Below are 26552 nucleotides of genomic sequence, written 5' to 3' on the forward strand. Positions count from 1 at the left end.
TCCGGTCTCTTTTCTGTCGTTCGCTTTCTCTTGCTTTGGCTGAAAGTCTAGTGAAGAAAAACGGTCCCGGTATCCAGAAATGAGCGCCTATGTACCCCACTTCAAGCACTGGTCCGCACAATTAAAGTCGAAAAACATGTACTACGATAAGAAAAGGGGAAGCAGCGTGGCATGGGGCTTGTGAAGGTTAGAAGAACCTATAACATAAATCTCTATGGACAACTCTAAATTGGCCCAAAAAGTGACACATTTTTGCATCACGTTTACGCTGAACATTTGCATTTATTTTTTACTTAACTTGAGATTCCCAAAAATAGGAGCGGTTTTCTTGGAAATGTACACAAGTGCAAAACATTTATACAATCGTCCGCACTGTGATGAAAGGCCCATGTCTAAGAGTCTCATCCTTACCAGTTGAAAGGTTGAAATGGGATGGCAACACCAGACCCGGGATAACCGCACCCTTTCTGGGGGATTAGGAGTTTTGGGCTTTGAACAGGGAAAAACATGACAGACCTGGTGCTTACCGGGCCAACTTCCAGGCCCTTTTCCGGCCACATACAATACCTCCTGCTTTTAGCAAGGGGCTGGCTATACGACCAGAAAAGCAAGTGGTATTACCGAATGTAGTTTAACCGGATGTGGAATCTCAATGGGTAAGAAGAACAGGTGGAATTCCTCATCTGGTAAAATGTGGACCCATGCAGTGTGGCATTTCCAAAGAAACATGTGCGGATATGCCACTCTGCACCTCTTCTAATATGAAAATTGGCATTTCGTTTCCCCCCATACTTAGATATCGAAATAATTTTTGCACCTCCTACAACCCTTTCTTTAAAAAGAAAAAATAAGATTACATTTACGCTTATGTGACGGGCCAACCGGGGAAGACCAGCAAGAGTGCCCCGGGGGCACTCCAACGAGGCGACTGGTGCCGACTCTCGAGACGGAAGAGGGGCGGAGCCAAAAGGGATACGTAAATCCGGAAGCAGAGACATCGGGAGAGAGACGTGAGGAGGACGAGGAGTTCCAGGGAGATCGAGGAAAAAGAGAAAACAAACACCAGGAAACTGCGAAGACCACGAAGGAAGCCAGCCGGGCGGAGGCTCGAGGAGACGACGACGAGGCGGAAGCAAGGGCCGAGACGGACCCCGAGGAAGGCGCTCCGGACGAGGCAACCGGTACCCAGTCATCGGGCTCCGGTTTCAGGCGAGTAGCGGGGAAGACGGGGCGTTCACTGTTTGGGTGGTGGCAGACGGAGTCTGGCTTTTCAGGATTATAAGGGGACCGGTTGGAGGCAGCCGGGACGGCCAGTAGAGGGGTCTTGAATCCTCGTGTGTGTGTGGGAACAGATTATCAAACAGAATAAGTGCCGCAGAGCGTAGGGAAGACCTCACTCGTCTCCAATGAGAGTTCCCTGATGAAAGGGCCCAGGGACGTGAATCGGGTGGGTCGATACCGAGAGAACGAGATACGCCAATTCCGCAGGGTAACCCGAGGAAAGAACAATCCCAGGGAGGGGGAATTGACAAGAGTAGAGATAAAACCGCACTGACGCAGGGACGCTAATCGCCTCTCCTTTTCTGTTTACCGAGGGGGACGTCCAGAGGGACTAGCCGCGAGAAGAGGACCCGAACAGAGACCGAAAAACCCACAGGCCCTGCAGCAAAGAGACCGCGACGACGAGCCAACCCTTGCCCAAGGAGGACAGCTACCCTATCGTTTTCCCCTTGTACACTGCCAATAAAAGCCTGCATAACATACACCCCGGCTTTGTCCTCTGTGAAGCGCGACAGTGGTGTCAGAAGTGGGATTGCCGCACCCGAACGCGATGTCGCAACCCATCGGACTGGACGAAATGTTGTCACAGTTGGCAGAAGGACAGCGCCACCTGCAGTTGGTAATGGAAGCGCAGTCCACGGAGGCAAAGCGCGACAGACAGCACCTACAGGAAGCACTTCAGGCTCAGGCCGGACTCATGGTACAAAACCAAGCAGTTCAGGATACGGCCATTCAGAAACTGACCGAGATAATCGCAAGCACAAAAGTACACCCCAACGTGCTGTGTTCCGTTTTACAGAAATACCGGGCAGGAGAGAACCCGGATTTCTTTTTTCACAAATTTTGAGCGAGTGGCAAGCACAGCCCAGTGGCCTACGGAACGGTGGGGCCAATATATCGCTCCCTTGCTGTCCGGCGAGCTGCAGACAGCCTATCAAGCGGCAAACCCAGGAGGAACTACACCCTATGAGACCATAAAGAAAACAATCCTAGAGAGACTCGGATGCGACCAGGAACAATACCGTGCCGGGTTCCGGAGGGAGAAGTGGCAAACCCAGGACAACCCCCGGGCTTTCTATTACCGTATTCAAGACCTTGGGACCCGGTGGCTTCAACCCCATTCCTCTAGCATGGAAGAGGTGATCGATAAGATCCTACTCGAACAATTCGTGGAGGAACTCCCGATGCCCACCCGGGTGTGGGTCCGTCAACACCCGAACCTCACGGTGCCCTACGCCATAGAACTTGCATGTGCGCATCAGCGGAACCCGGAAGCCAGGCCTTTCACGCCCGACTTCCCACAGCCATCATCCATCGCTGGAGGGCCGCCGCACCAACATCCCCGACTCCTGTCCCTCGCCCGCTTCTTGATGCCCGGTTTTTACCCCGTCCACCGACTAAAGAGGGAACCCAAGGACCCCAATGTTTCCATTGTGCCGAGTGGGGGCACATATCCCGTAACTGCCCTCATAAGCCTGTCAGTACTGAACCCATGGAAGTAGGGTATACGAGGGGAAGGATACTCTGGGCAGGAGAAGGCAAGGAAGTATACCACCTAACCCTTACAGTGAATGACGTAACCACCAAGGTCCTAATCGACTCCGGGTGTAGACACTCGGTTATTTCCCAGGAACGGGTGCAAGCCCGCCAGTGGCAAGAAGGGGAGAGCGTGTCCATAACCTGTGTCCACGGGGACCAAAAGAGCTACACCGTTGCTGTGGTGACTCTTGGTAGCGGCGAACAAGCAGACCGGATTAGAGTAGGGGGTATTCCCCGAATGGTGGAGGAAATGATTATAGGAACGGACTATGACAGATTCCCCCACCCTGCTCTCTATGGCCATTAAGGAAAAAGACACTCGGGGCTGGCTGCGGGACGCTCCCTTATACAACGCAGAGATAAAACCGGGTGTGTATAAGGCAAAGGAAACTCGTAGCGAGAAAAGAAAACAGGGGATACTTAAGGTATTGAACGGCCTGTCTAACACGCCCTCTTCCTCCTCCTTAGGAACAGACGAGACACCTACACCACCACCCAGCTTTAGGGCAGCACAAAGAGAGGACTCTGCTTTGGGACACGCTTGGGCCCGAGCTTCGGTCGACGAGGAGAGCCAGGTAGGCCCTTGTTTTGTGATTCTGCGAGGGTTATTGTATAGAAAACTGACTAAGGCTGGAGAGACAGTAAGACAGCTCCTGGTTCCTTTGTCGTTTCGTGCTCAAGTGCTCCATTTGGCCCATAACCAGGCAGGAGGGGGTCATTACGGGCGGGAGAAAACAGAGGAGTATCTCTTACGGCGATTCTACTGGCCTGGGGTCTTCTCCGACGTCCGGAGGTTTTGTGCAGCCTGTCCCACCTGTCAGGTGACCAATCCCCCGCATGTCCTTACAGCGCCCTTACAACCCCTTCCTATTATAGAGGTGCCCTTTTCCCGAGTAGGTATGGACTTAGTGGGGCCCTTACTCACCTCTTCTCGGGGCTACCGGTATATTCTCGTCTTGGTGGATTATGAGACTCACTACCCCGAAGCCTTCCCCCCTCATGAGTAGGACCACAAGCAGTGTAGCCCAAGCGATGATCACGATCTTTAGCAGGGTTGGGTTTCCCAAAGAACTCCTCACCGATCAGGGGACACCATTCATGTCACGTCTGATGGCCCAGATATGTTCCTTACTAGGGGTACGTCAAATCCGTACCTCTGTCTATCACCCCCAAACGGACGGCCTCGTCGAGAGGTACAACCAAACGGTGAAACTTATTCTGAAAAAAACAGTGTCCGAGACCGGGAGGGATTGGGACCGACAGTTACCCTTAACCCTTTTTGCCATACGAACCCACACACAGTCATCTACCGGGTTTAGCCCCTTCGAACTGGTGTTCGGTAGAAAGCCCAGGACGTTGCTAGACATGGCAGCCGAGAGGTGGGAAGACGAAGAGGATGAGGGAAAACCTCTCCTCGAGTACACCACTCAATTGAAGACCCGATTATCGACCCTCTGGGACCAGGTTAGGGACAATCTCGATGCAGCCCAGCAAAAACAAAAAAAGACGTACGACCGACACACCACCCTCAGACACTTCACAGTGGGTGATAAGGTGCTACTCCTTCTCCCCTCCTCCGACAACAAGCTCCTAGCCCGCTGGCAAGGGCCCTATGTGGTCCTCGCGCAAGTCACCCCGGTCACCTACAGGATAGCCGTGCCCCACACCGGCACAAAGGGACAGATATATCACGTCAACCTGCTAAAAGTATGGGTAGACGGCTCAGGCACTTCACACAACCCTCCCACAGCCCTATTCATCACGGACAGCAAACCCCTGGATATTTCCTTTCCCTCAGTGGGTAACGTTACAATCCCTGAGACCATACCCAAAGTGCCCCAACTGAACCCTGAACAGAATGACGCCCTCCTAGTCCTCCTTAGCGAGTATCAGGACGTGTTCTCCACTAACCCCGTAAAAACGTCCCTTGTGCAGCATGACATCCTAACCGACGGGGCTAGGCCAGTCAGACAGAGACCCTATAGGATCCCAGAAGCCAGACGACAGGTAGTGGAAAACGAGGTAAACGACACGCTCTCCTCTGGCATCATCCAACCGTCTTGTAGTCCCTGGTGCTCACCCATTGTCCTGGTACCAAAGCCGAACGGCACGGTGAGCTTCTGTGTGGACTATAGACGCCTGAACGCCGTGTCACGCTTCGATTCCTACCCCATGCCCCGTGTCGATGAAATGCTTGACAGGTTAGGAACGGCCCGCTACATGACAACACTTGACCTAACGAAAGGGTATTGGCAAATAGCACTAACACCAAACGCACAAGAAAAGACGGCCTTTGCCACCCCCTCGGGCTTATATCAATTTAGGGTCCTTCCGTTTGGGTTACACGGGGCTCCAGCCACCTTTCAACGCCTTATGGACGTTGTGTTAAAACCCCACCATGAGTATGCGGCGGCCTATTTAGATGACAGTCGTCTTTAGTACATCCTGAGAGAGTCACTTATTACATCTCAGGGCAGTCCTCCTCAGTCTCCGAGAAGCCGGACTCACTGCCAACCCAGACAAGTGCATGCTGGCGACTGACAACATTAAGTTCTTGGGCTACCATATACAAGACGGCCATATCAAACCACAGGTGGATAAAGTGGACGCTATACAAGCATTGGAGAAACCTACCACAAAAAGGGGTCTTAGGGCGTTCCTGGGTCTCGTGGGTTACTACCGACGCTTCATACCCCGGTTTTCAGAAGAGGCCACCCCGCTCACGGATATGTTAAAGAAATCGCATCCGAACACGATCCGGACTTGGACCCTGGAGCAAGCCCATAGCTTCGATACCCTTAAGTCCCGATTGTGCAACAACCCCCTTTTGACTTGTCCTGACTTTACGCGCCCCTTTACGCTTCAAACAGATGCTTCGGATAGGGGTTTGGGGGCGGTCCTCTCACAGGTGGCGACATCCGGCGACTCTCACCCTGTTGGATACCTTAGCCGCAAACTCCTGCCCCGAGAGGTACACTACTCCACAGTAGAGAAGGAGTGCTTGGCAATCCGGTGGGCGATCCAGGCCCTGCAATACTACCTCTTAGGCCGTCAGTTCACCCTACTAACTGATCATGCCCCTCTGGTCTGGCTGGCGAAACACAAAGACACCAACCCCCGTGTTCTTCGATGGTTCTTAGCCCTGCAACCTTTTTCCTTTCAGGTGGCCCATCGCCCAGGTGCTCAGCAGGCTAATGTGGACTACCTCTCGCGTTGCCCGGGCTCCTCATGGCCCGATCGGCCATGCCGGGTGGAGAGGTACTGTGACGGGCCAACCGGGGAAGACCAGCAAGAGTGCCCGGGGGCACTCCAACGAGGCGACTGGTGCCGACTCTCGAGACGGAAGAGGGGCGGAGCCAAAAAGGGATACGTAAACCCGGAAGCAGAGACATCGGGAGAGAGACGCGAGGAGGACGAGGAGTTCCAGGGAGATCGAGGGAAAAGAGAAAACGAACACCAGGAAACTGCGAAGACCACGAAGGAAGCCAGCCGGGCGGAGGCTCGAGGAGACGACGACGAGGCGGAAGCAAGGGCCGAGACGGACCCTGAGGAAGGCGCTCCGGACGAGGCAACCGTGACCCCCATCATCGGACTCCGGTTTCAGGCGAGTAGCGGGGAAGACGGGGCGTTCACTGTTTGGGTGGTGGCAGACGGAGTCTGACTTTTCAGGATTATAAGGGGACCGGGTGGAGGCAGCTGGGACAGCCACTAGAGGGGTCTTGAATTCTCGTGTGTGTGGGAACAGATTATCAAACAGAATAAGTGCCGCAGAGCGTAGGGAAGACCTCACTCGTCTCCAATGGGAGTTCCCTGATGAAAGGGCCCAGGGACGTGAATCGGGTGGGTCGATACAGAGAGAACGAGTTACGCCAATTCCGCAGGGTAACCCGGGGAAAGAACAATCCCAGGGAGGGGAAATTGACAAGAGTAGAGAGATAAAACCGCACTGACGCAGGGACGCTAATCGCCTCTCCTTTTCGGTTTACAGAGGGGGACGTCCAGAGGGACTAGCCGTGAGAAGAGGACCCGAACAGAGACCGAGAAACCCACAGGCCCTGCAGCAAAGAGACCGCGACGACGAGCCAACCCTTGCCCAAGGAGGACAGCTACCCTATTGTTTTCCCCTTGTACACTGCCAATAAAAGCCTGCATAACATACACCCCGGCTTTGTCCTCTGTGAAGCGTGACAGCTTACTATTGGCATGAAAAACTATTAGGAATATTTGTGAGTACCCACAATTTTTTTTTTGTAGGTCCACCATGCTCCAACAGTCACACTACGCCCCTCTTATGTGCCACCCACCTTTTCCCTCCTAGTCCTACACTTAGTTACATCTATGGAAAATTCATCACACCTGTGATATGCCTTAAAAATAGGATTAATTTGCGGGCTAAAATGTGCCACCTTTGTGATGTTGTACTGTTGTGAATACACAGTGCATGAATAACTTAATCGTTTGTATGCAAAACATACACACATACATGTATGTTTCCCCTAGGTGTCTTGGATTGCTCAATTGTGGAGGTAGGAAATTCCTTTACACAAGTATGTCTGCAGTTGATAGCCATAGCAGCAAGAATTCTGAGCCCTGAGGAATGCCACTGACTAATTTGGGGCAGAATGAAGGGCCGAAACATGTTGGCTTAGACTGGATGAATGGATCACTGTACCCTAAAACCATTCCACGCTCCTCTTTTATTCATACTTGAGGTACATATGAATCCTTAAGGTTTACTTTAAGGTATTTTTACACTCCTCTGGATACCGCCTTTTATGCATTTAATTTCTTATAAAGAACACCTTCTCACTGAGGTTGAGTCTGCCCTGGTAGTACCACCTCACCTGTGTGGGGTGAGGTTGCCAATGAGGCTTCCTAATCCAATGTGAGTGGCGTATTGGCAAATCTGAGGGTCTAGGCTGGGGCCCAAGTTGGATATTATTCCCATCACCATTGTATCTTTGTGTGTATTCTAATAATCTCTAGAGGATTTACAATGGTTGTACCACCATCTCTCTTTGTGATAGAATACAATGGCCATAATCCCAATTCTGTGAATAAGCAATTGTGAAGTACGACCAAAAAACAGGAAACATTTGTGTTGGAGGCCCAACATATCTAAATAATGGAAACGCAAAATCATATTGCTCTATAATCAAATTTATTGATTATAGAGCCCATTACTAGAGAAAATGTAACAATTAATCATTTCATTATAAATCAAAATCACCAATTAAGAAAAATAAATCACCATGCGAATACATAAGTGACTGGTGAGAAACTGTTTGCTGGATATGCAGGCTGAGCTCTCCACATACCACAGTGCCGGGACGGTTGAGAGAGAGAGAGAGAGAGAGAGAGAGAGAGAGAGAGAGAGAGAGAGAGAGAGAGAGAGAGAGAGAGAGAGAGAGAGAGAGAGAGAGAGAGAGAGAGAGAGAGAGAGAGAGAGAGAGAGAGAGAGAGAGAGAGAGAGAGAGAGAAAACAAACAAACAAACACAAACTTGTTAATGGAAGAATGTTATGTGAACTGTAGACTACGTATCACACGGTGTGATTTCAGTATTGTGCAAGTGCAATCCATTTCACTGGACTCCTTGTGCAATCAAGTCACCGCGAGGCAGTCACCTAACCACTCACATGGCTGGACGTACAATGCCATTTGCTACATCAATTCCAGAGCCCTCACACATGCTGCATGCCACTTACCTCTGTATCATTTAAAAGTTGCACCACGGCACTCATCCTGCACTTTGCAATGCATATGCTGTATCCTCATTGTACCTCCTTCTGGAATACTGCATGTGCAGGAATTATTGAAGCCCTCATGCATTCTATGATTTGCATGTTGGTATTCCTCATGGAGATGAAGGAGACCCCCCTCCTCTCTAACCAAGGCGCCTATTCCCATTGGAAAATACACGTGCAGCTAAGAAACCCCAAGAGATACAGAAGGTGGAGGCCACTAATGAAGAAATCTACATTTTGTGCCTTCACGCCTCCCTGGGCACGCATTCAGAAGAAGCATGGAGAGCACAAAAGACCCTCAGGAAGCCCCTGTGCACTCCAATGGAGGGATGCAGTCGGAGACTTCACCGTTCAAGGCTTTGAGATCAGGACTCTTTGTATTCCCAGAATAGGTGTTTGGGCACACGGTGAGCAATGTGGTGAAATAAACCCCACTTCTGAGGTGTGTGAGATAACCAACCTACCTTTGTTCACTCTGGACCTTAACCACCTGTTGTACCTCATTCTTCTCTCCAGGACCAGTAGGCGGTCATTTAATGCCAGTACCTGAAGACAGACCTTGATTGTAGTTGTGCACTAATGAAATATCCTATGGAATGCTAGTCTCAAGTGTAGATACAGTCAGGGACAGCCCACACTCTTGCGTAGGGTCTCTGGCTCCCAAGCACACATTTACTGAGTGGCTGATGAGTTTGCCATACCTGGGGAGGCTTATGGCACAATGGTGTGCAGGAAACACACTAACAGAGTGCAACTGTGCAGCAAAGCATGGCACTATGACTCCAATATAGCACCCCTATACAATGTAAACCTGTAGTTGCTGCAGTTGCATATTAGAGTGGCCTCTCACTTCAGTAATCCATTACTCGACAGCCTATCAAAGTAAGCAGCAGGAGCACATGTTGGCTCGCTCATCTGTGTGTAGCCACATGGATTATCTCTTGCATCATTGTGCTGTGGGCTGTATGACTTACAGGTGTTTGTTTGGAAATGCAGCACAGGTGACTTGTACAAATAATAGATGTTATAGATGCACAGGCATGCCTCTGTAGTTAACCGAGTAGGAAACCTTAGTTTTGCACTCTTTATAACTTTGACTCACCTTCACCAACGTGCATCAACCTTTGTGGGGGGAAGGATTAAATGGCCTTCTAACATCATCCTTTCAGCACGCCAAATTTGGACCACAGTGGTCAGGGGAGACAAAAGCTAATAGGGGCGGCCCCATTTACAGTGACTTTTCCAACTAACATGGGAATACCTATATGCAGTTTTCAATGTGTTGCAAAATTTGGTGCACTTTAGTTACGCTGTTTTCAGTTCTTCACAAATTGCTTTGCTCCATCCTTACGCTGGTTTGGTGAAATTCAATTCAGCCATTTTTGAGTTTGTCAAAAATCAAGGAGAAATTTGCATGTGACTGTGCCCTATGTCCATGAATGTTGACAGACCATGTGGTATTCTTTGTGAAAAATGGAAGGCAAGGACTTGGCGAATGTGTTGTGTGAGCCGTGTTGTGTGAGCATACAGGCATTTTAACAGCTTTGTCAAATGCTCACACATATTACTGGTCACAAATTTATTGCTGGTCATGCACATTGCCAGCCACGATCATCACTGAATTAGAAAATTATAATCACAAGTATACTATAATCCGCTGGAGTTAAAGCTCATGCGGTGTCAGGCCTAACTATCAGATCGAGCAAGCCCACATGCAGACTACAAAAATTAAATAGATACAAACCAGACAGTTTGCAATGCTCGAAAACATTAAGCAAACAAAATCAGCAACCTCAGAATGAGCCAAACTTTTGCTCTGGCAGGCCCAACTGACAGAACTACCAAATACCAGTGGCGGCTGGCACAGGTAAGAGCCGTGGGGCGGGGTAGGGGAGTCGACAGACGATGGGATACATAAAATTAAATAAACTAAGCCACTTACCTTGCGCTCACCTAATTTTACCTATCCTGTCGTCTGCTGACTCCTCCCCACCCCACCGCTTTTACTTGTGCTGGCTGCCACTGCCAAATACACACCCAAAGCCCATAGGATTTGTTGGAATCAAAAATCAAATACTCCAATGTATGCTTTGCACATCTTGCTATGCTACTTCCTCCGTATCAAATACATTTTAGTCTTGCTTATTTCAGTTGGAATAGTCCAGCCTGCACTTCTAGACTAGACTTAGCACTTCTAAAATAAAGCAACCTCATACGTGGTTTCGGTCTACTGAAGCTTCATCAGTGAGGTCCTGCTGGAGTTCTTTTGTACAATACGGAAGGGGCCCAGGTCTGGGCATACCTGTTACGCTAAAGGTGGCGCACTGAGGAAAACATATATAAGTGGTGGAATGCTTGCAAAAGTCTCAACCACTGGCAATCACTGAGGGCCACATTCCTGTTCATGATTTTTCACCCACTGTGCCACTTTAGACAGAGACCAGCCCTATCCTACAAAATACACATTCAAGCAGGGATTCATTTGTTAAATATGTGCTGGTGCCCAACATTTTCAATAGAAGCCCACAGCCAGTGCTGACGAATGTCAGGATTGCTGACGCCCATGGCTGCTTAGTCTTTTTTCCACCTCGGGCTTCTTTCTTCCACGGACATACACTCCCTGCCCCTTTATTTGTAGGATCTTTTTCATTGCTGCTTTCTCACTTTGACACAGTTTAGCCAGGTTTCCGCTTGGTCCTCCTTTTGTATTTTTCTCTATCTTGCTCTGGGACAAAGTCTGATGAGAAAAAATAAGTGGCAGTCCCCACAAAATAGTGCAAGTGAGCCCCACCTGCAGCCACGTGATCAAATTAAGCACCCCTTTCAAGCCACAAGTTATGTTGCGTCCTAAAATTAAATCTACCACGCTGTTAATAAGTAAGACACTTAATACACAGGGATTGAAGTGGAATGCAAAAAGTGAGGGGTCTCCAAGAGGGGCGTAGCACTTTTAATTAAGGGCGTGGCTTAAAACTAATGCTAAATTCTGCGATTACTACAGTTCCAAAGGGCCGGTCTTTTGGTGCAAGATTAAGTAAAACATGTGAAATATAAACCGGGACTAAACCACTGATATGGATGACCTTAATGTTTTTACATGAATTGTTCATAACTCGATCAGTGGTATTTGCCAGTAGAGTTAAGGACGAGAATATAGGGCCAGATAGGGACAGGTGTCAATGTCTGTTTTTAATTACTACTGGGTCTCAGACGATGAGGGACCCGCCCCACTTAAACCCCTGTAAAAACCACAACATAATCTGTATAATAAAGTGATTGACTGACTGTATACTTCTGTTAAGCCATTAAAATAATTACCTCCAACTTTTACAAGATATTTTCCCTGCAAAATAGGGTTGTGAGCACTACATTTAGGTAAAACATATCAGACATATGTTTGCAAGTATATGTGCAAGCCCAAAAAATTCAAAGTGATGTTCGCCGTGATCATCGTAAGGGTCATACATTTATTAAAAAAAAAAGTGAAATACACTGAAAAAAATCTTGTGACAGACCAACAGGCCGATCACCCACTTTAAACAAATACGAATACATCCCCAAATAAAGGACAATTACCACTTAAATGTTGGGACACTCTAGAGTGGATTCAGCTCAAAGCTTTGGGCCCACTAAGGCAGTCAGTGCAGACGTCTAGTCCTGGTGGTTTGAAAGACTTGCCAATGGATTCCCATTAAATGACCATTTTGCCAAATTGTGCAGCTCCGTACTGTGGTGCTCAGTCAAATCTTCGTCTCAGTTCTATTTTTAATTATTTGAAATTCACGTCGAAAGCATCCATGGCGTTTGGTAGTCCGTTTTAGTGGTAATGTTGAATTGCATTTTTTTTATTAATTTTCTTTTGGATTTTACAATTCGCTATGTCGTTCTATGGGGCACTTTAACCTTGATTTAGCCTGGCATTTAAGCCAATATAAATAAATGGCAAAGTAAAATATATATGGTGCCTAGTGTTAAAATAATTTACCATGAACATAAGCAAGTGCTGCTGCCCGTGTTCGCACCAAATTTAGCAGCTCGTGTGAACAACATCTAGACTTGTGAACCAGACCAATACCATCATCTTCCTCTTAGTCAGTGTTGTTTCCTCCGATTGCTTTTCTGGTAAACGCACTTCCTTTTTTGCGGATATGTAGAGGAACTCCTGCTGAAACAGATATGACCAGCAGACCTAATAAATATTTGTTTAACTCTCTTCATTATAATAACGCTTGCGCCAGGGTCGGATCTGATGGATAAGAAGAGCCAGGTAAACAGGAACTCCGATGCCAGCCAGAGTGGTATGTTGTAACTGCAGGTCAAAGTGCAGAGTCATTAGTGGCTGTAAGATATCTTTAACTAAAGAAAAAAAAGAGCCCTGCAACAGGTTTGTTGGCATATGGCCAGGGCAACTGGAATTATGCGGCGGAGGAGCACAAAATTATGCGGCAGGGTTGACAAAATTTTGCGTCAAGAAAAGGCAATTAAAAATATATAGATGTACAATATACTTCTTTAAAGGGGCTTTCAGCCAGCTTTCTTCATTCTGTGGTTTGTTGGTGTGTCATTCCCATTTTGTGTCCGCCCACTAAAGCATACAGCATGGGGCAGGGTGTGAGCCCAGTTCAGGCACAGGATCGCTTCAGTATGAATGACTGCATTTTGCTTTCACAAGGGGCACATCCGCACACAAGCTAGTTCCCTTCTGTGTCAATGTTTTTTTTAAATGTATTACTTTGATGTTGCCTTTGTGTTTAGAGTCTGATATGACAGCAAGATACTTTACCAGATGAGAGCACAGACCACAATGAACATGTTATCAGTTACTGTCTCCTGTCAATACGGTTGTAAATTCCTTCTGGAATGTCCGTTGTTTACTGTTTGACTGATGGTATTTCACAGCAATAGCACACTGTCCATTGGAAACTGGTCTGTATTAAGTCATCGGAAGCTTCAATATTATACATGTGAAATTATAAGCAGATAATTCTTCAGAACACATCTATTCTGGACTCGGTTTCACCAATGGTTCGTTAATAAACTTTTCCCAAGATGAAAATAACCCTATTGTGTTTAATTGGCAGAACTTGTAACACTTTATTGCCTTTCCTTTCATTCCTATTTCCTTTCATTCAATTTTCATTCTTTCAGGTCTTCTTTGCTTCATTTGTGCTTTCCTTTTATTTCTTCTCTCTTGCTTCCCTTTTCCTTTAATTCCTTCTTCCTTCTGGTTTCTCATGCCTTCTTTTTTGCTTTAATTCATTATTTCATGACTTTTTTTCTTGTTTTCATTCCTACTTCATTCTTCTTTTCCTTCTTTCTTCCCACTCTCCTTTCTTGCTCTTTTTTCTCTCTTTTTACTGCTTTCATTCCTTCTTGCTTTTTATCTTTTTTCCTCATTTCCTTCCTTCTTTGTCTGTGTTTTATCCTTTTTCCTTCGTTCTTACCCTTATTTAATTCTTTCTTGCCTTCCATCTTTTCTTCTTTCTTGCCTCCTTTCTTTATTTTTCCTTTCTTCTTTATTTTTCCTTTCCTTTCCTTCCTTCTTTCTTTCTTTCTTTCTCAATGACAAGAGGCTAGCAGCCAACGGCACAACTGTTTTTTTAGGTCCGTGTTAGGCCAGATCTTTTGACTTTACTAAAACGTATGGGTTAAAATAATGAACTTCAAACTAATAGCAACAAGTCTGCAGTCAATGCAGCTTTGAACTGTATTGGAATAAGGACTCTCATCTCACTACTCAGGAGCTACAAGTAGCAACATGGAATCTGGGAATGATCAATGCTCGTTTACTGTCCAGGCATGCCATTGACATTGGAACCCTGCTGGAAGAGGATCCGCTGGACGTTTAATTTGTCATAGAAACGTGGCTTAACGACAGCTAAGATCCTGATATCCACCTAGCCCTCCCGGGGGGCTCCCAGATCCAGAGGTTAGATCGGGTCGGAAAAGTTGGGGGTGGAATTGCCATCATTCTAAAAACTGATTTTAGATGTGTTACTTCATCTCTCTCCCTTCTAGAATGTGAAAGCCTTCAGTTCCAGATCATACTCTCCCCCACCCATACGTTCTCAGGTGTACTTATCTACAGACCTCCGGGTACTAGCTCCAAATACTTGGAGGCAATCCCAGACATACTGGCCAGCCTAGTTCTACAAAAAACTCAAATGACTATTTTGGGCGACTTTAACCTGTACTTCGACACACAGGACAACCCCTCCGTCAAAAAGCTAAAAGCATATCTTGAGGCATAACAACTAACCCAACTCGTATAAACCCCCACACATGAGAAAGGGCATACTTTGAACCTCATTTTTTCCAATGACCCTCTGGTTACTCTTTCTAAAAAAATCAAAGTCCCCTGGTCCGATCATTTTCTTATTCTCTTTAAACTTCCCATACCTGCCCAACAGATCAAGGGAAGGACCCAGTTGACAGCCATAAGAATATAATCGAAGCTAGATCCTAGGACTTGGGAAACTGTCCTGAAGAGTACAACTCCTAAGTTGGTAGGTAATCTAGAAGAGGATTATCAGCAATGGGAACACTGGATCACCCAGTCACTAGATGCATGCATTTCCAAAACTAGCTCCAGACCTAAAACACATATAAAACAAGCCCCTTGGTATAATGACGACCTCTTTGCAATAATAAAACATTGGAAGAAATTAGAAAGAAACTGGAGAAAGGAATTTGACCCGGCACTCAAAAAAAATATAAAGTTTCAATCAGATCCGATCACAACAAAATAAAGAAAGCGCAGGCCAGATTTGTTGAGGAAAAAATTACTCAGGCTTTGAACTCCCCAAAAGAACTATTTAGAGTGCTTAAAACCCTATCCACTCCACTTGATAATAACACCGTTACCCAAGCCACAAAAGAAAGATGCAACAATATAGCATCCTTCTTCCACAAAAAAGTGACCGATATTTATGATCAATTCCAAATCAATCAATCCCAAACCTGCACTAGGGGAGGTAACTAAGGGCAGGGATCTGCCACCGCCTCCAATTCTAGCGAATTATCCCTATGCTTGACAAAGAGACAATCCATAATCTTATAAAGGCAACCAAATCCGGATCTCCATTAGATCCTGCTCCCCCACATACCTTATCCAAAGTGGCACAGGTCATATTACCGTCACTTATAGAGCTTCTTAATCTCTTACTAGAGGCGGAGAGGCGGGCTTGGTCCCTAAGCAATGGAAGCATGCAGTAATTAGGCCACTATTGAAAAAACCTCAGCTAGATCCAGAAATCCTTGTCAACTTACGACCTGTCTCATTACTACCTTTTCTAGGAAAAGTACTAGAGAAACATGTCAATCGACATTAACATTTCTGGAAAAAAACATTCTTCATTCACCCAGATGGGCTTCCGTACCCACCATAGCACGGAAGCAGCACTTCTGGTGGTCACAGAGAGTCTCAAATCTATACTGGATAACAGAGGCTCAGCTGCCATCCTACTACTGGATTTAAGTGCGGCATTCGACACGGCAGATCACAAGTACCTAAGAGATAGACTTGGCGAGGTGGGAATTCAGGGCAAAGCATTAGATTGGCTCACCTCGTATCTGGAAAACAGATCCTACCAAGTCATAGACAAAGACTGCCTCTGACAGCTTTCCAACGATTTGCGGTGTCCCTCAGGGATCGTCTCGCAGCCCCACGTTGTTCAATATATATGTGCACCAGCTTGCCACCTTAGTGCAGGACTTTAACCTGTTAGCGGTCTCCTATGCGGATGACACCCAGCTGGTTGTTTCTCTCACAGAAGGCCCTAATCCAGGAAATAAACATTCGGCACCATGTTTGGATAAACTGTGCTGCTGGATGTCAAGCTGCCGCTTAAAGCTGAACGGTGATAAGACTGAATTAATGATCCTTGGAAACCAGGCCATACACAGACCTCTGATCAGTTTGCTCTGTTGACATGACACACCCCCCCCCCACCCCTGTTCCCAAACCGGTGATAAAAAATGTGGGAATCTGGTTGGACAATTTGCTAGCAATGGACCACCAAGCAAATAAATAGTCTGGCATCTTTTTCTCTTTACTCCGGATGCTCAGGAAGATACTGGTACTGATCCCAGAGTATCTAAGAAAAAAGGTCATTCAACCCCTCATAGTTTCCAGTCTGGATTATGGCAACTCCCTTTATGTGGGCGCACCCAAATACGTAATAAAGTGACTTCAGACTGTGCAAAATGCGACCGCAAGGCTCTTTCTAAAGGTTCCTAGGTACGTCCCCACAAGAGAACCCTTCAAACAGCTGCACTGGTTCCCAATTGAGGCAAGGATTAAGTTTAAATCCCTCTGTTTTGCTCATATGGCCATAAATAACTAGGGCCCAGTAAAGCTCAGAGAGTTGGTAACCATTTATGCTCCAACTAGACACCTGAGATCCTTGCATCTACATTTCCTCACTACAACCAGTGTAAAAAGGATAAGATGAGGAGGAAGATTGTTTGGACACGTAGTACCGAAGTTGTGGACCGATCTTCCACCCAGTCTCAGAGCACTGGAAAATGAACTTTCCTTCAGGAAGAAACTTAAGACATGGCTGTTTCCCCGTTAATGCACCAGTGGCCCTACTCTCAGCACAGTCTCACCAGCGCGGGGAAGCCTTCGGGCAGCCACACGGTTTACAAAACAAACGCACACAAAAACATCCAACATAGTTACTTATAGGTGTTTTCAACTAAACTTCATCCATTTGCCTGTGGTTGTGTCACTCACATTTTTCTACTATCCACTCGAGAATGCATCAAGGGATAACACGTCACCTCACTTCATTCATTGGCTGATTTCACTAGGAGTTAGGTATGCTGTCCTTTCACAAGGAACACAACCACACACAAAGTAGTTCTCTTCAGTGTCCAGGAGTACTATGGTAATGTGTGCTTTTTTTGAGACAAAAACATGTTTGACAAACTCCAGGTAAGTTTTCAAATAATAATGTTTTACAAGACATGACAAAACAAGATTTGGTGAAAGGCTGGCAGACGACATCAGAGCTATTGGCTTTTCCAGTGCTTATCTTTTGATAGCTTTACTTCATTATTTTGAAATGTTTCCACAAGCTAGTACTGTCTGGGCAAATAAGTCACCTCATTAGTACCCATTTAACAACCACATACAGAAATAAGCAAATTAAAGATATCCAGTTAACCTTTGCCAATGGCCTTACACTGCGCACAAACATGTCATCACATTTTTAGTACTGTTAGATCCGTTTAAGCTAGAATTTTGTTTGTATAAATCTGCAGATTATGCAGATGATGCATTATGTGGAAAATCCATAGTCATGGGAAAAAAGCCACGGCTGCAGAACATCATAAATCCAGAGGGCCTGTATATGCGCCATGGTCTCTTAGAAGAAACGGTGGACTTCGATGGTCCAGTCAAAGAACTTTGACTTTGACTGAGCTACTCTACTGAACCTTCTCTACATCCCAGTCTTCACCAGGGGAACTGGGAGTCTGGCACCATAGCAAAGAGAAGTGAAAATCTGACTGCCCTGCGGGGTTGCTTCGGCCGTCACCTGAATGCGTAGAGACCCTGAAACTGCAGCCCTCTTTCACCTTCTGATGCCACTGACCACATGGCCGCAGTGTGCTGGCAGACTGAGAGGGCCACAGAGGCACACTTCAGTCTTTTACTGTACTTTGAGGTCCTGATCTCTGCGTTGCTGAGCCCGGACTCTGGAGCCTAATGCAGTACACATGAGACAAGTGCGGGTGCAAAGCAGGAAGAAAAGAGCGCAGGACGCATTCTGGTGGAAAAATCATGCTCTGGGGCATGTTAGTTTTTAATTTTCTATTTGGCTGTGACTTTATGTAACAAGCATATATGCTATGCGTCTGTCGCGTGGTTCATGTTCCCGTGCTGGCGACAGACGCGTGGGTAGTTTTATTGTCATTTAAATGTGTGTGCATATAAATGTGTCTCGGGTGCCCTACAAGCGGTCTGTGGGGATACCAACTTCAGTTGAGGCCTTTCTTAACTGGGATCCTGTCTGGCTGGTTGCAGGACGTTGTGGGCATTCCTCCAAATAAACTGGCTTTTGAATTCAAGTATACTTGGATTTACCAATGCTTGATTGTACTTTCCATTGTTTAGGCACAAAACCATGAAAGATGGCCACTTTTGCATACACATGCATGTGAAAATACACAGACTATTATCATGTTCTTTTGTTATACTTTATCATAACAACCATTCTAAGATGGTGGTAGTCCATGCGCAAACATACATATGTATGGCAGCCTTTTTTGGAGTAGCTTTGTGATAAACTATAACAAAAACCTTTGTTATTATTAATTGACTGTACTAAATGTTACATTACTAACAATGTAGGTGTGGGATACCAAGGACATAAATTCACGTGAACAGAAAGATAGCAGTATGTAGCTGTTGGGCCCCTTTGCAATTTATTTTTTTAAAAGCAGCCAGAGAGGAGGGTTAGAAAGCACCAGACTAGCAGGGTAGGGGGAACACAAAAAATAATAGCGTGTGTCAGAGAGGGGAGAGAAAGTAGTATTACGCAGGAACAGAAGGAGAGGCATGGAATCCAAAGTAGGTGGAAGGACAGAAACAGATATGAGAGGTAAGTCAATCACATGTAGGCTGAAGATGAAGACGCTAATGGTTTTACGTGGGTTGACCAAAAGCTCACTCGAAGTATATTGTTAAAAGTATTAGATAGAATAGCTCTGTCAAAACCAAACAGATAGAGAAGTAGGCGAGTGCTAAATAGGTAAGAGGCCTATAGATAGCTCATTAAAACATGAAATCCTGCATAAGTGATTAGATTGCATGTTTTTTGGGCCACTATACCAAAGGTGACCTTCCAAATATTTCTTAAAATGGCTGGTCATGGAGACTAGAGTGGCCGATAATGCCATTAGGTACACTCAGAAGAAGAACAGACCACACACACGCTTGATTAAAGTTTGTCTGTGTCCATTCAGGATTTAAAGCAAATACCTATATTTTGTTTGTTATGCATTGTAGAAATAAATCCATTTGGCAACCATTTCCACAACTCCGCAATGGCTGCACGTGATCTTGTGAAAAACGAATTCATAGAAATACAGTTTGTGAGAAGCCCTTTCACCTAAACTTTAATAAAAATGGTCACTATAAATAGCATATTTAACATATGGTATATATCAATTATAGAATGCCTTTATGTTGCCTTTTTTATGTTGCCTTTTAGAAAGCTTTTTTTGAGGTGTGAATGTCGTAAATGGGTTCCCCTCTGTTAATATTCCTGGAAGGATCGCATGGATCTTATTTACTTGCACCCCGTTCCATTTCCAAGTCCTGTTTCTGAGTGAAGGATCACTTTTTTTTTTTATTGCATCTCAAAGATTATCCTCCGACCCCCCTTCCGGATTTTAACTGAATTATTGTTGCACATTGAATCCATCTTCTCATTCATCCCTCACCCTCGTTTCTTTTTCATTGAGAATGATGTCATTAGTTTTACTTCTCTTATTAGGTCATTTCCCCTATCCACTGTGTCTATTATCTGCATTTTTATGTAGGTGCTATCTTTCATACATTCTTTTATTCTCCTTCAACACTTGTCTCCTGAATTCTATGTTTCCACTCCTCTTCTTTCAGGACTATTTTTTTTATCATCTTCTTGTTAAAGATTATCACCATCATCAACACTTTTTTAGGTCTTATTACCCCTAACATTTAAAAAAAAAAAAAGAGCAAACATTCCTTTCTTTAGAATTCTAAGAATTGTTATGTTTTTCTTTTGTTTAACCTAGTATAGTTGTTAAAATAAATTATATCTTCTTTTAGCTGTTCTTTATTTTCTCAATTATTTTGACAAAACTCTAAATCTTAAACGTGTTTCTTCTAAATGGGGTTTCGGTTTTAATAAATATTTTTCGATTATTTTGTTCTTTTCTTCATCAAAATGCAGTCTGTAAGGTGGCTTGCTTTCTCCTAATCTGGAAGGAAGAGATAACTTGGATTTCCAGCGAAGAGGTAGGGACTAATGACAAGCCAGACCCAATTCATGACATGTGTAAAAAACAGTTTCTCAACTTGACCTGGGCTCATCTGAAAAACGAATACAAATGACCTTAAGGTTCAATGTGGATGCACCATGCCCTTTAACCAGAACAAGGGGCTGGACCGGACAAGCCCGCTTACATAAATTTTGAAAATAGCAAAAGACACCAAAGACGTGGGAATACAGGGAAGCTTCGAAATTATATTGGGCTGGGTGCAGAGAGCGGATTGTTTGCTTGACAATGCAAACGGATCGATAGCATTTAAGACACAATTGGTAGCTTCTGATTCAAATTGCTGAAAAATTGGGAGACCTTGACAAATCTGATCTAGACACAGATGCCCAATGTTGGTTGTTGGCGAACTATTTGTGAAGGTGTTAGGCAAATCTGTCAATCCCTTCACAGTTCTCGGCCAAGTGCAGATGCCAGCTGTAGTTTTTGCCTGCATCAGATGTGGTAGGGAAAGCTTGTAGAGCCATGAGTTAACCCAAGGATTCCAAAGATTCCAGACTAACTGGAAGGGAGGAATCTAGCAAATCAACAAAGATTTGACACACATTACCAGATTAGTGGAAGATTGTCAGGAACTCATTTTACCTGGGGTAGCTTAAATGGAGCAAGAATTATACATGTCATCAAACTCACTTGATGCTCTGTCAAACAAGTGGGGCTGGCAGGATTTTGTAGCTGCAAATAGCAGTGGCTCACATTGGATATGTGGATTTTGCAGATAAATCACAAATATAGGAAAGAGTTTAACGAAACACTGGAGTAGCCTGTAAAACCAAACACATTAATTCCTCTCAAAAAGAGCAGTCCTTGATCACGACCAAAGTGGTAGAGATGGAATCCAGTGGTGTTATTCAATGTGTGCAGCAGCATCCTTGAGGGCCGGAAAATAAATGCAAACTGTTTCAACTAATTCCACATTGTATAAAGGCATTTCAAGATGGAGGGAATGACATCCTCTAAGTAGGAGAATGGATGTTGAGAATGGTTCAGAAAGATGCTTAGCTGACAGTAACAATCAACAGATCTCACCAGTTTACATAGGCGGTATATATATGAGACTTCACGATTTTCCCGTTTGGTCTGTCATTATCAATTCAGTGCTTGACAAAAGTAAATGAAAATTGAAGATTTTCAGAGCATAGTGTGTGAGAATAATCATACTTGAGCAAGATAATCTTCATGGTACTGGAGCCAGTCTCGCTCTCACGAGGCAATGACAGGGAGCCTTTTATAGGTCGTAGGGTTCATCAAGTATCAAGTGACAAAGAGAACCATTTATGGATTTCTCGATAGTGCAGGTTCCATTCATGGTAGTGCAATACAAAAAACATAAAAACCCAAAGCATCACACACCATTTAAAACTGCAGGGTAGATAGCTCCATTTACAATTTCAAGCAAAAAATACTTTCAAAAATTCAATTTTTCAGATAAACACCCTTTTAGATATCAGTTCAAATCTTATCCCCCTCAGTCACACAGTAAAACATTACAACAGGATCACCTTAAAAGGGTTAATGTTAAATTAATTGTAGAGATAGGTTGGTTACCTGTTCACTGGAACTTGCTTCCGAAGGACTGAAAGCCTTACATCAGGGGAATTCTTCCTATATTTCAACGATGTATCAAAAAATTGAGAAGGAAAGCAAAGGCTTTGAGAGCAATATGAGGTAGAACAGTGTAGGCCTTCAGCTTCGAAATTGGATCTCCTTTAGTTGGGGAATAATATACCTCTGGCACATTGCTGAGTAATGTATAAAAGAATAAAAATGCCTGTTAGTTTACTAAAGACACATTATCAGAAGGACTGTGACTTCAGAGATGCCCGGTTTTTAAGAAAGGATAGCAAATGCTCTATATCACCAAATTTGAATCTTCACAAATAATTACATCTGTAAAAGATCGCATCCTGCACAACATGAGATTCCATGCCCACACACGATTTAAAGAGCACCTCTCTCAGAAAGCTTGTTCCAGCAACTTTTCAAAATTCTCTTAGGATCCAGGAAAAACTCTGGTCTACTCAAGTATATTTGACATGTTAAACCTAAGGGGTTTTCAATTAAATTTCATGTTAAATTTGATGTTTGATTGCACCATAAAGAAATTCACTGCAGCAATGGAGGAGGCTTGATCAGGCTTAAAGCCCATCTTCTAATGCACAGAGAAAGTGGAGGTAAATTGAGAGAGTCGCAGATTTAAAAAAAACTATTTCCGAAATTTGCAATGTGGATTTATGCAACAATATATCCAAGCATCCTAGGTTTTCCGAGGAGAAACAGTTTGCTCCATACATTGATAGCATTTTTTTCCAAGGGATTCAAACCTAAATCTTGCTGAAAAACCGAATACAATTAACTGCTAATGGATATATCACTGATTATTAACAACGGGTCATGATCTGATAATTCCTTGAAAAGTTCTTCACATCTGTGAGGAGTGTCTCACCGACATACATCTTTCTATCTTTACGGTTCTTGGACCCAAAACCATTGTTTGTGCTTTAAGTAAATTATTGGTAGAATACAACGTTTGAATAAAAGTAACAACTGTCAATCTCTGGAGCCCTAGTGACATTTATAGAATAGTGGCAGCATTATTGGAATATAACACCCGAGTGGATGCCTTCCCTGACCTAGAAGGTTCCAGGACTCCTTCCTCAAATGTTTCCTGAAGGTGATTAATAAACAGCATGAAGAAGAAAGGGGATAGAACACATCCCTGCCATACTGCCTTTAGGGACTTGAAAGGTGCACAACACTCTCTACCATGCATGTATCTCATTATAAAGAAGAGATCAGAATCCATACGCTGTACTAAATAAAAGAGGGCTCCACACAGAGCTAAAAAAAAATCCACAGTTTTCACATATCTATACAGTCAAAGGCCAAGGTTAGGTCCTTGACTTTCAAATGTATAGAAACACATTTCTCCTAATGAAGCAGGATACCAAAAGGCACAAATTAAACACAAATCTTTGTTATTCTGGCCATTCTCAATAATGATTGAAATTCAGCTAATATTCTTCTCTTAGAACCCCAATGTTAATGACAGTTCAGGAGGACCTTATCCACCACTTAATAGATAGTTCATGAGGATGGACAAAATTCCAGAAAATGGGCATTACGGATTCCTGTCATTAGTTCGGTATGTTCCACCACAAAATCACATTTAGGTTACTAGTAAGTGGAGAAGCCTAAAATTCTAGAATAAAATTAAAGAGGTTTTACCAGACGACTGTCTAAGTCAGAAAATAAGAGGAGAAAATAGTGTCACTAGAACTGGGCCATTCCTCAGCCATATCTATTATACTAAAAGTACTAAAAACTTTTGTAAAATCAGCAGCACAATAATCCGCTGATAATTAACATTAAAATTATTCATTTACTGTTTTCCAAAAGCGGGCTGAATCATTGTCTACACAATTAGCGATCAGCTCATCCAGTGTCTTCTCAAAGTTCAATTTTCCTAGATGCAATTGTTTTTTATACACTGCCCTGCAATAGATTACTTTAGAATATGGGGCCTAGATTTTAAAGCTTAATATAATGCTCAGCATGCCTTATGGTGGTCCCTGCCAAACTATTTTGGTTTGGAGTTTTCTGCTGGCCTTGAGGATGTTAACTTTAGGGCAACAATGACACAACTGGAGAAAACCTTGCTTATCTGTAGATCCTTAGCAGTCACTGAGGCATGTTAAACTAATGCACATGTACCCTCTTGTCTGTTACCAAAGGGATCAATATTCTTCCATTTTAACATTCTCCCATTAGAGTTAGTGATTTCCCTTCTAGTTAGACTAGCTCCTGTATTAAAAGAGAGGACGTTGGCCCCAATACATGGTAACTGGCAGTGGGTTATGGTCACTCCGGCTAGCAGGAATAATGCCAGAAGCATCAAACCTTCATTTCAAGTCTACAGAAACAAACTTAATCAATAATACTTAAAGCAACTCTAGCCATATGTGTCCCTTTCACCAAAACCTGTTTTTCTGGCAATATCGAGAAATCCGGTCCAATAGTGCCTCCCCTGGATAATCACATTTTGTGCCTGCCAGGAAATTGTCACACTTTGACTCAGGCCTTACTTGGGGGAAAAACAGGGTGCGGTCTCCCCCAACCAACCCCGCAGTTTTCACTTTGAAGTTTCCAGGTATAATCATGATGGAGACAATGCCATGCTGGGACACCTTACAATTTATGACTGGCCCTAACAGGTTTGATAACTGAATTAAATCAATATGAATTGTAGAGCCAAAGCAATCATTTCAGGGATTATAACTAAGAGTACCCGATGATTTCCAATAAACTTAAGCTCAATAGCCTGGACGTTTTCACTGTCCATGCATCGCATCATAACTTTACAACAAAGGGATACTGTGAGCCAGGTAGAAGCTACTATTTAGCTCTGCCTGATGATATGGAAATGGTGTCACGGAAGCATCTAAGGCCTGTTATCAGTAAATGAAATATTTAAAAGTAGCTCGTGTTTGTTGGAACAACATTGAATCAAACATTTTTATAAAATAAACCCAATAGACAAATCAGTATTTAAACATCGGCCTCCTATGTTCCAGGAATTATGCCAAATTACAGCTTTCTGTTTAGGATAAACATTTGAAAAACCTAACTAGAGGTTCAGTATTCAGGGTCTGCTGACTCAGCATGTGCATTTAGTAGTCAATTGTTATTCTTTGTAGATTCACTGGAGGTTATGCTCCAACTGCTGAGGACCAAGGTTTCAGACATCAAGAAAGAACTGAGGGCAGCGCGCAACCAAGATGGCCGCGTAGGTGCGAGGCTCCCGAGGACCTCCGCGACCTCCTACGACTATCCTGAACTTATCCTGTCCCAGATGAGGGGACTGTGTTGGTGAGCCTGAGCTGAGGTGGCACCCGTTTTCCGCTTCCAAATCGGACCTCGGACACCGGCTTGAGCACCGATCGAGGTTTGCGGCCTTCTCCTAGCCGAACCCCGGATTTGCGCTGTGGGGCGATCCAGTGACAAAGTGAACAACAGCGGCGGGCAGGGCTTGGTGGCTCGCGTACCCCGCACTTTCACTTTCGCTTTTGCACCCCCCTTGCTGTCTCTGCGAGGTTGGGTCGCGGGGCTTTGTGTGTTGGTGTGGCCTCGCTGGGAGACCCTGCCTGCCCGCCGGCTGTGATCCACCCCGCAGATCTGAGGTGGCCCCCCCCGGAGCCCGTGGACCGGCTTGCCTGCCCTTCACGGCGTGGCTGGTGCGCCCGGGAGACTGGGACCATGGCCACGAAACAAGATGGTGACCGGGCAAAGATAAAATCGACCCGGCGTGGCGCAGTCCCTCAGTCCAACAGCATGGACCGCTATACCCTCCAGAAGGGATCTCCCGAGGTGCCACGCGGGTCCCCTGAGGGCCCTACTGATGCCCCCGATCTGCCCGCGGATCTGACTCTGCGGGATGTCATGGGCGCCATCGCCGAGATGAAGGCCTCGGTGGGCCAGCGTTTCGATACACTGGCGCAGAAGATCGACTCGGTCCTCGTGGATGTTGGCCTGGTAAGGGCCGATCTTTCCAAAACCAACGACCGAGTCGATTCTTCGGCCCACACCGCATCGGGCCTTACGACAGATGTGGCGGCCCTACAAACGGAGGTGCGCCGGCTCAGTCAGGCGAGTGCGCTGATGGACCGCCGCCTGGAGGACTCCGAGAGTCGGGCCCGGAGGAACAACATCCGTATCATCGGGGTGCCTGAGGGACGTGAGGAGGCGGCGGCGGACCTCTTCGTGGAAGACCTGATTGTTACCCATCTCCAGCCACGGGGGCTGAGTAAATTCTTTGCTGTGGAGAGGGCCCACAGGGTTCCCGGGGGAAGGCCTAAGGTCGGAGCCCCTCCGAGACCTCTCATTGCCCGGATTTTCAATTTTCGGGACAGAGACGCTATCCTGCAATCCTCCAGACTGC

General features: G+C 45.2%; 2 protein-coding genes across 4 annotated transcripts in view; one reads left to right on the forward strand and one right to left on the reverse strand.

Annotated features, from left to right (window-relative positions):
- The window catches only part of AKT1 (AKT serine/threonine kinase 1), a 445992-nt gene that overhangs the window by 237680 nt on the left and 181760 nt on the right, over positions 1-26552 (reverse strand). The window lies entirely within an intron of this gene.
- LOC146798901 (uncharacterized) lies at positions 991-7027 on the forward strand. Its single transcript, XM_085627522.1, has 4 exons — positions 991-3189; positions 3289-3395; positions 5984-6424; positions 6809-7027. The coding sequence occupies exons 1-4, from the start codon at positions 3090-3092 to the stop codon at positions 7025-7027; spliced, it is 867 nt and encodes a 288-aa protein (XP_085483648.1). The 5' UTR covers positions 991-3089.

This window comes from Triturus cristatus, chromosome 9 (assembly GCF_964204655.1).
Source record: "Triturus cristatus chromosome 9, aTriCri1.1, whole genome shotgun sequence".
NCBI classification, from domain to species: Eukaryota; Metazoa; Chordata; class Amphibia; order Caudata; family Salamandridae; genus Triturus; species Triturus cristatus.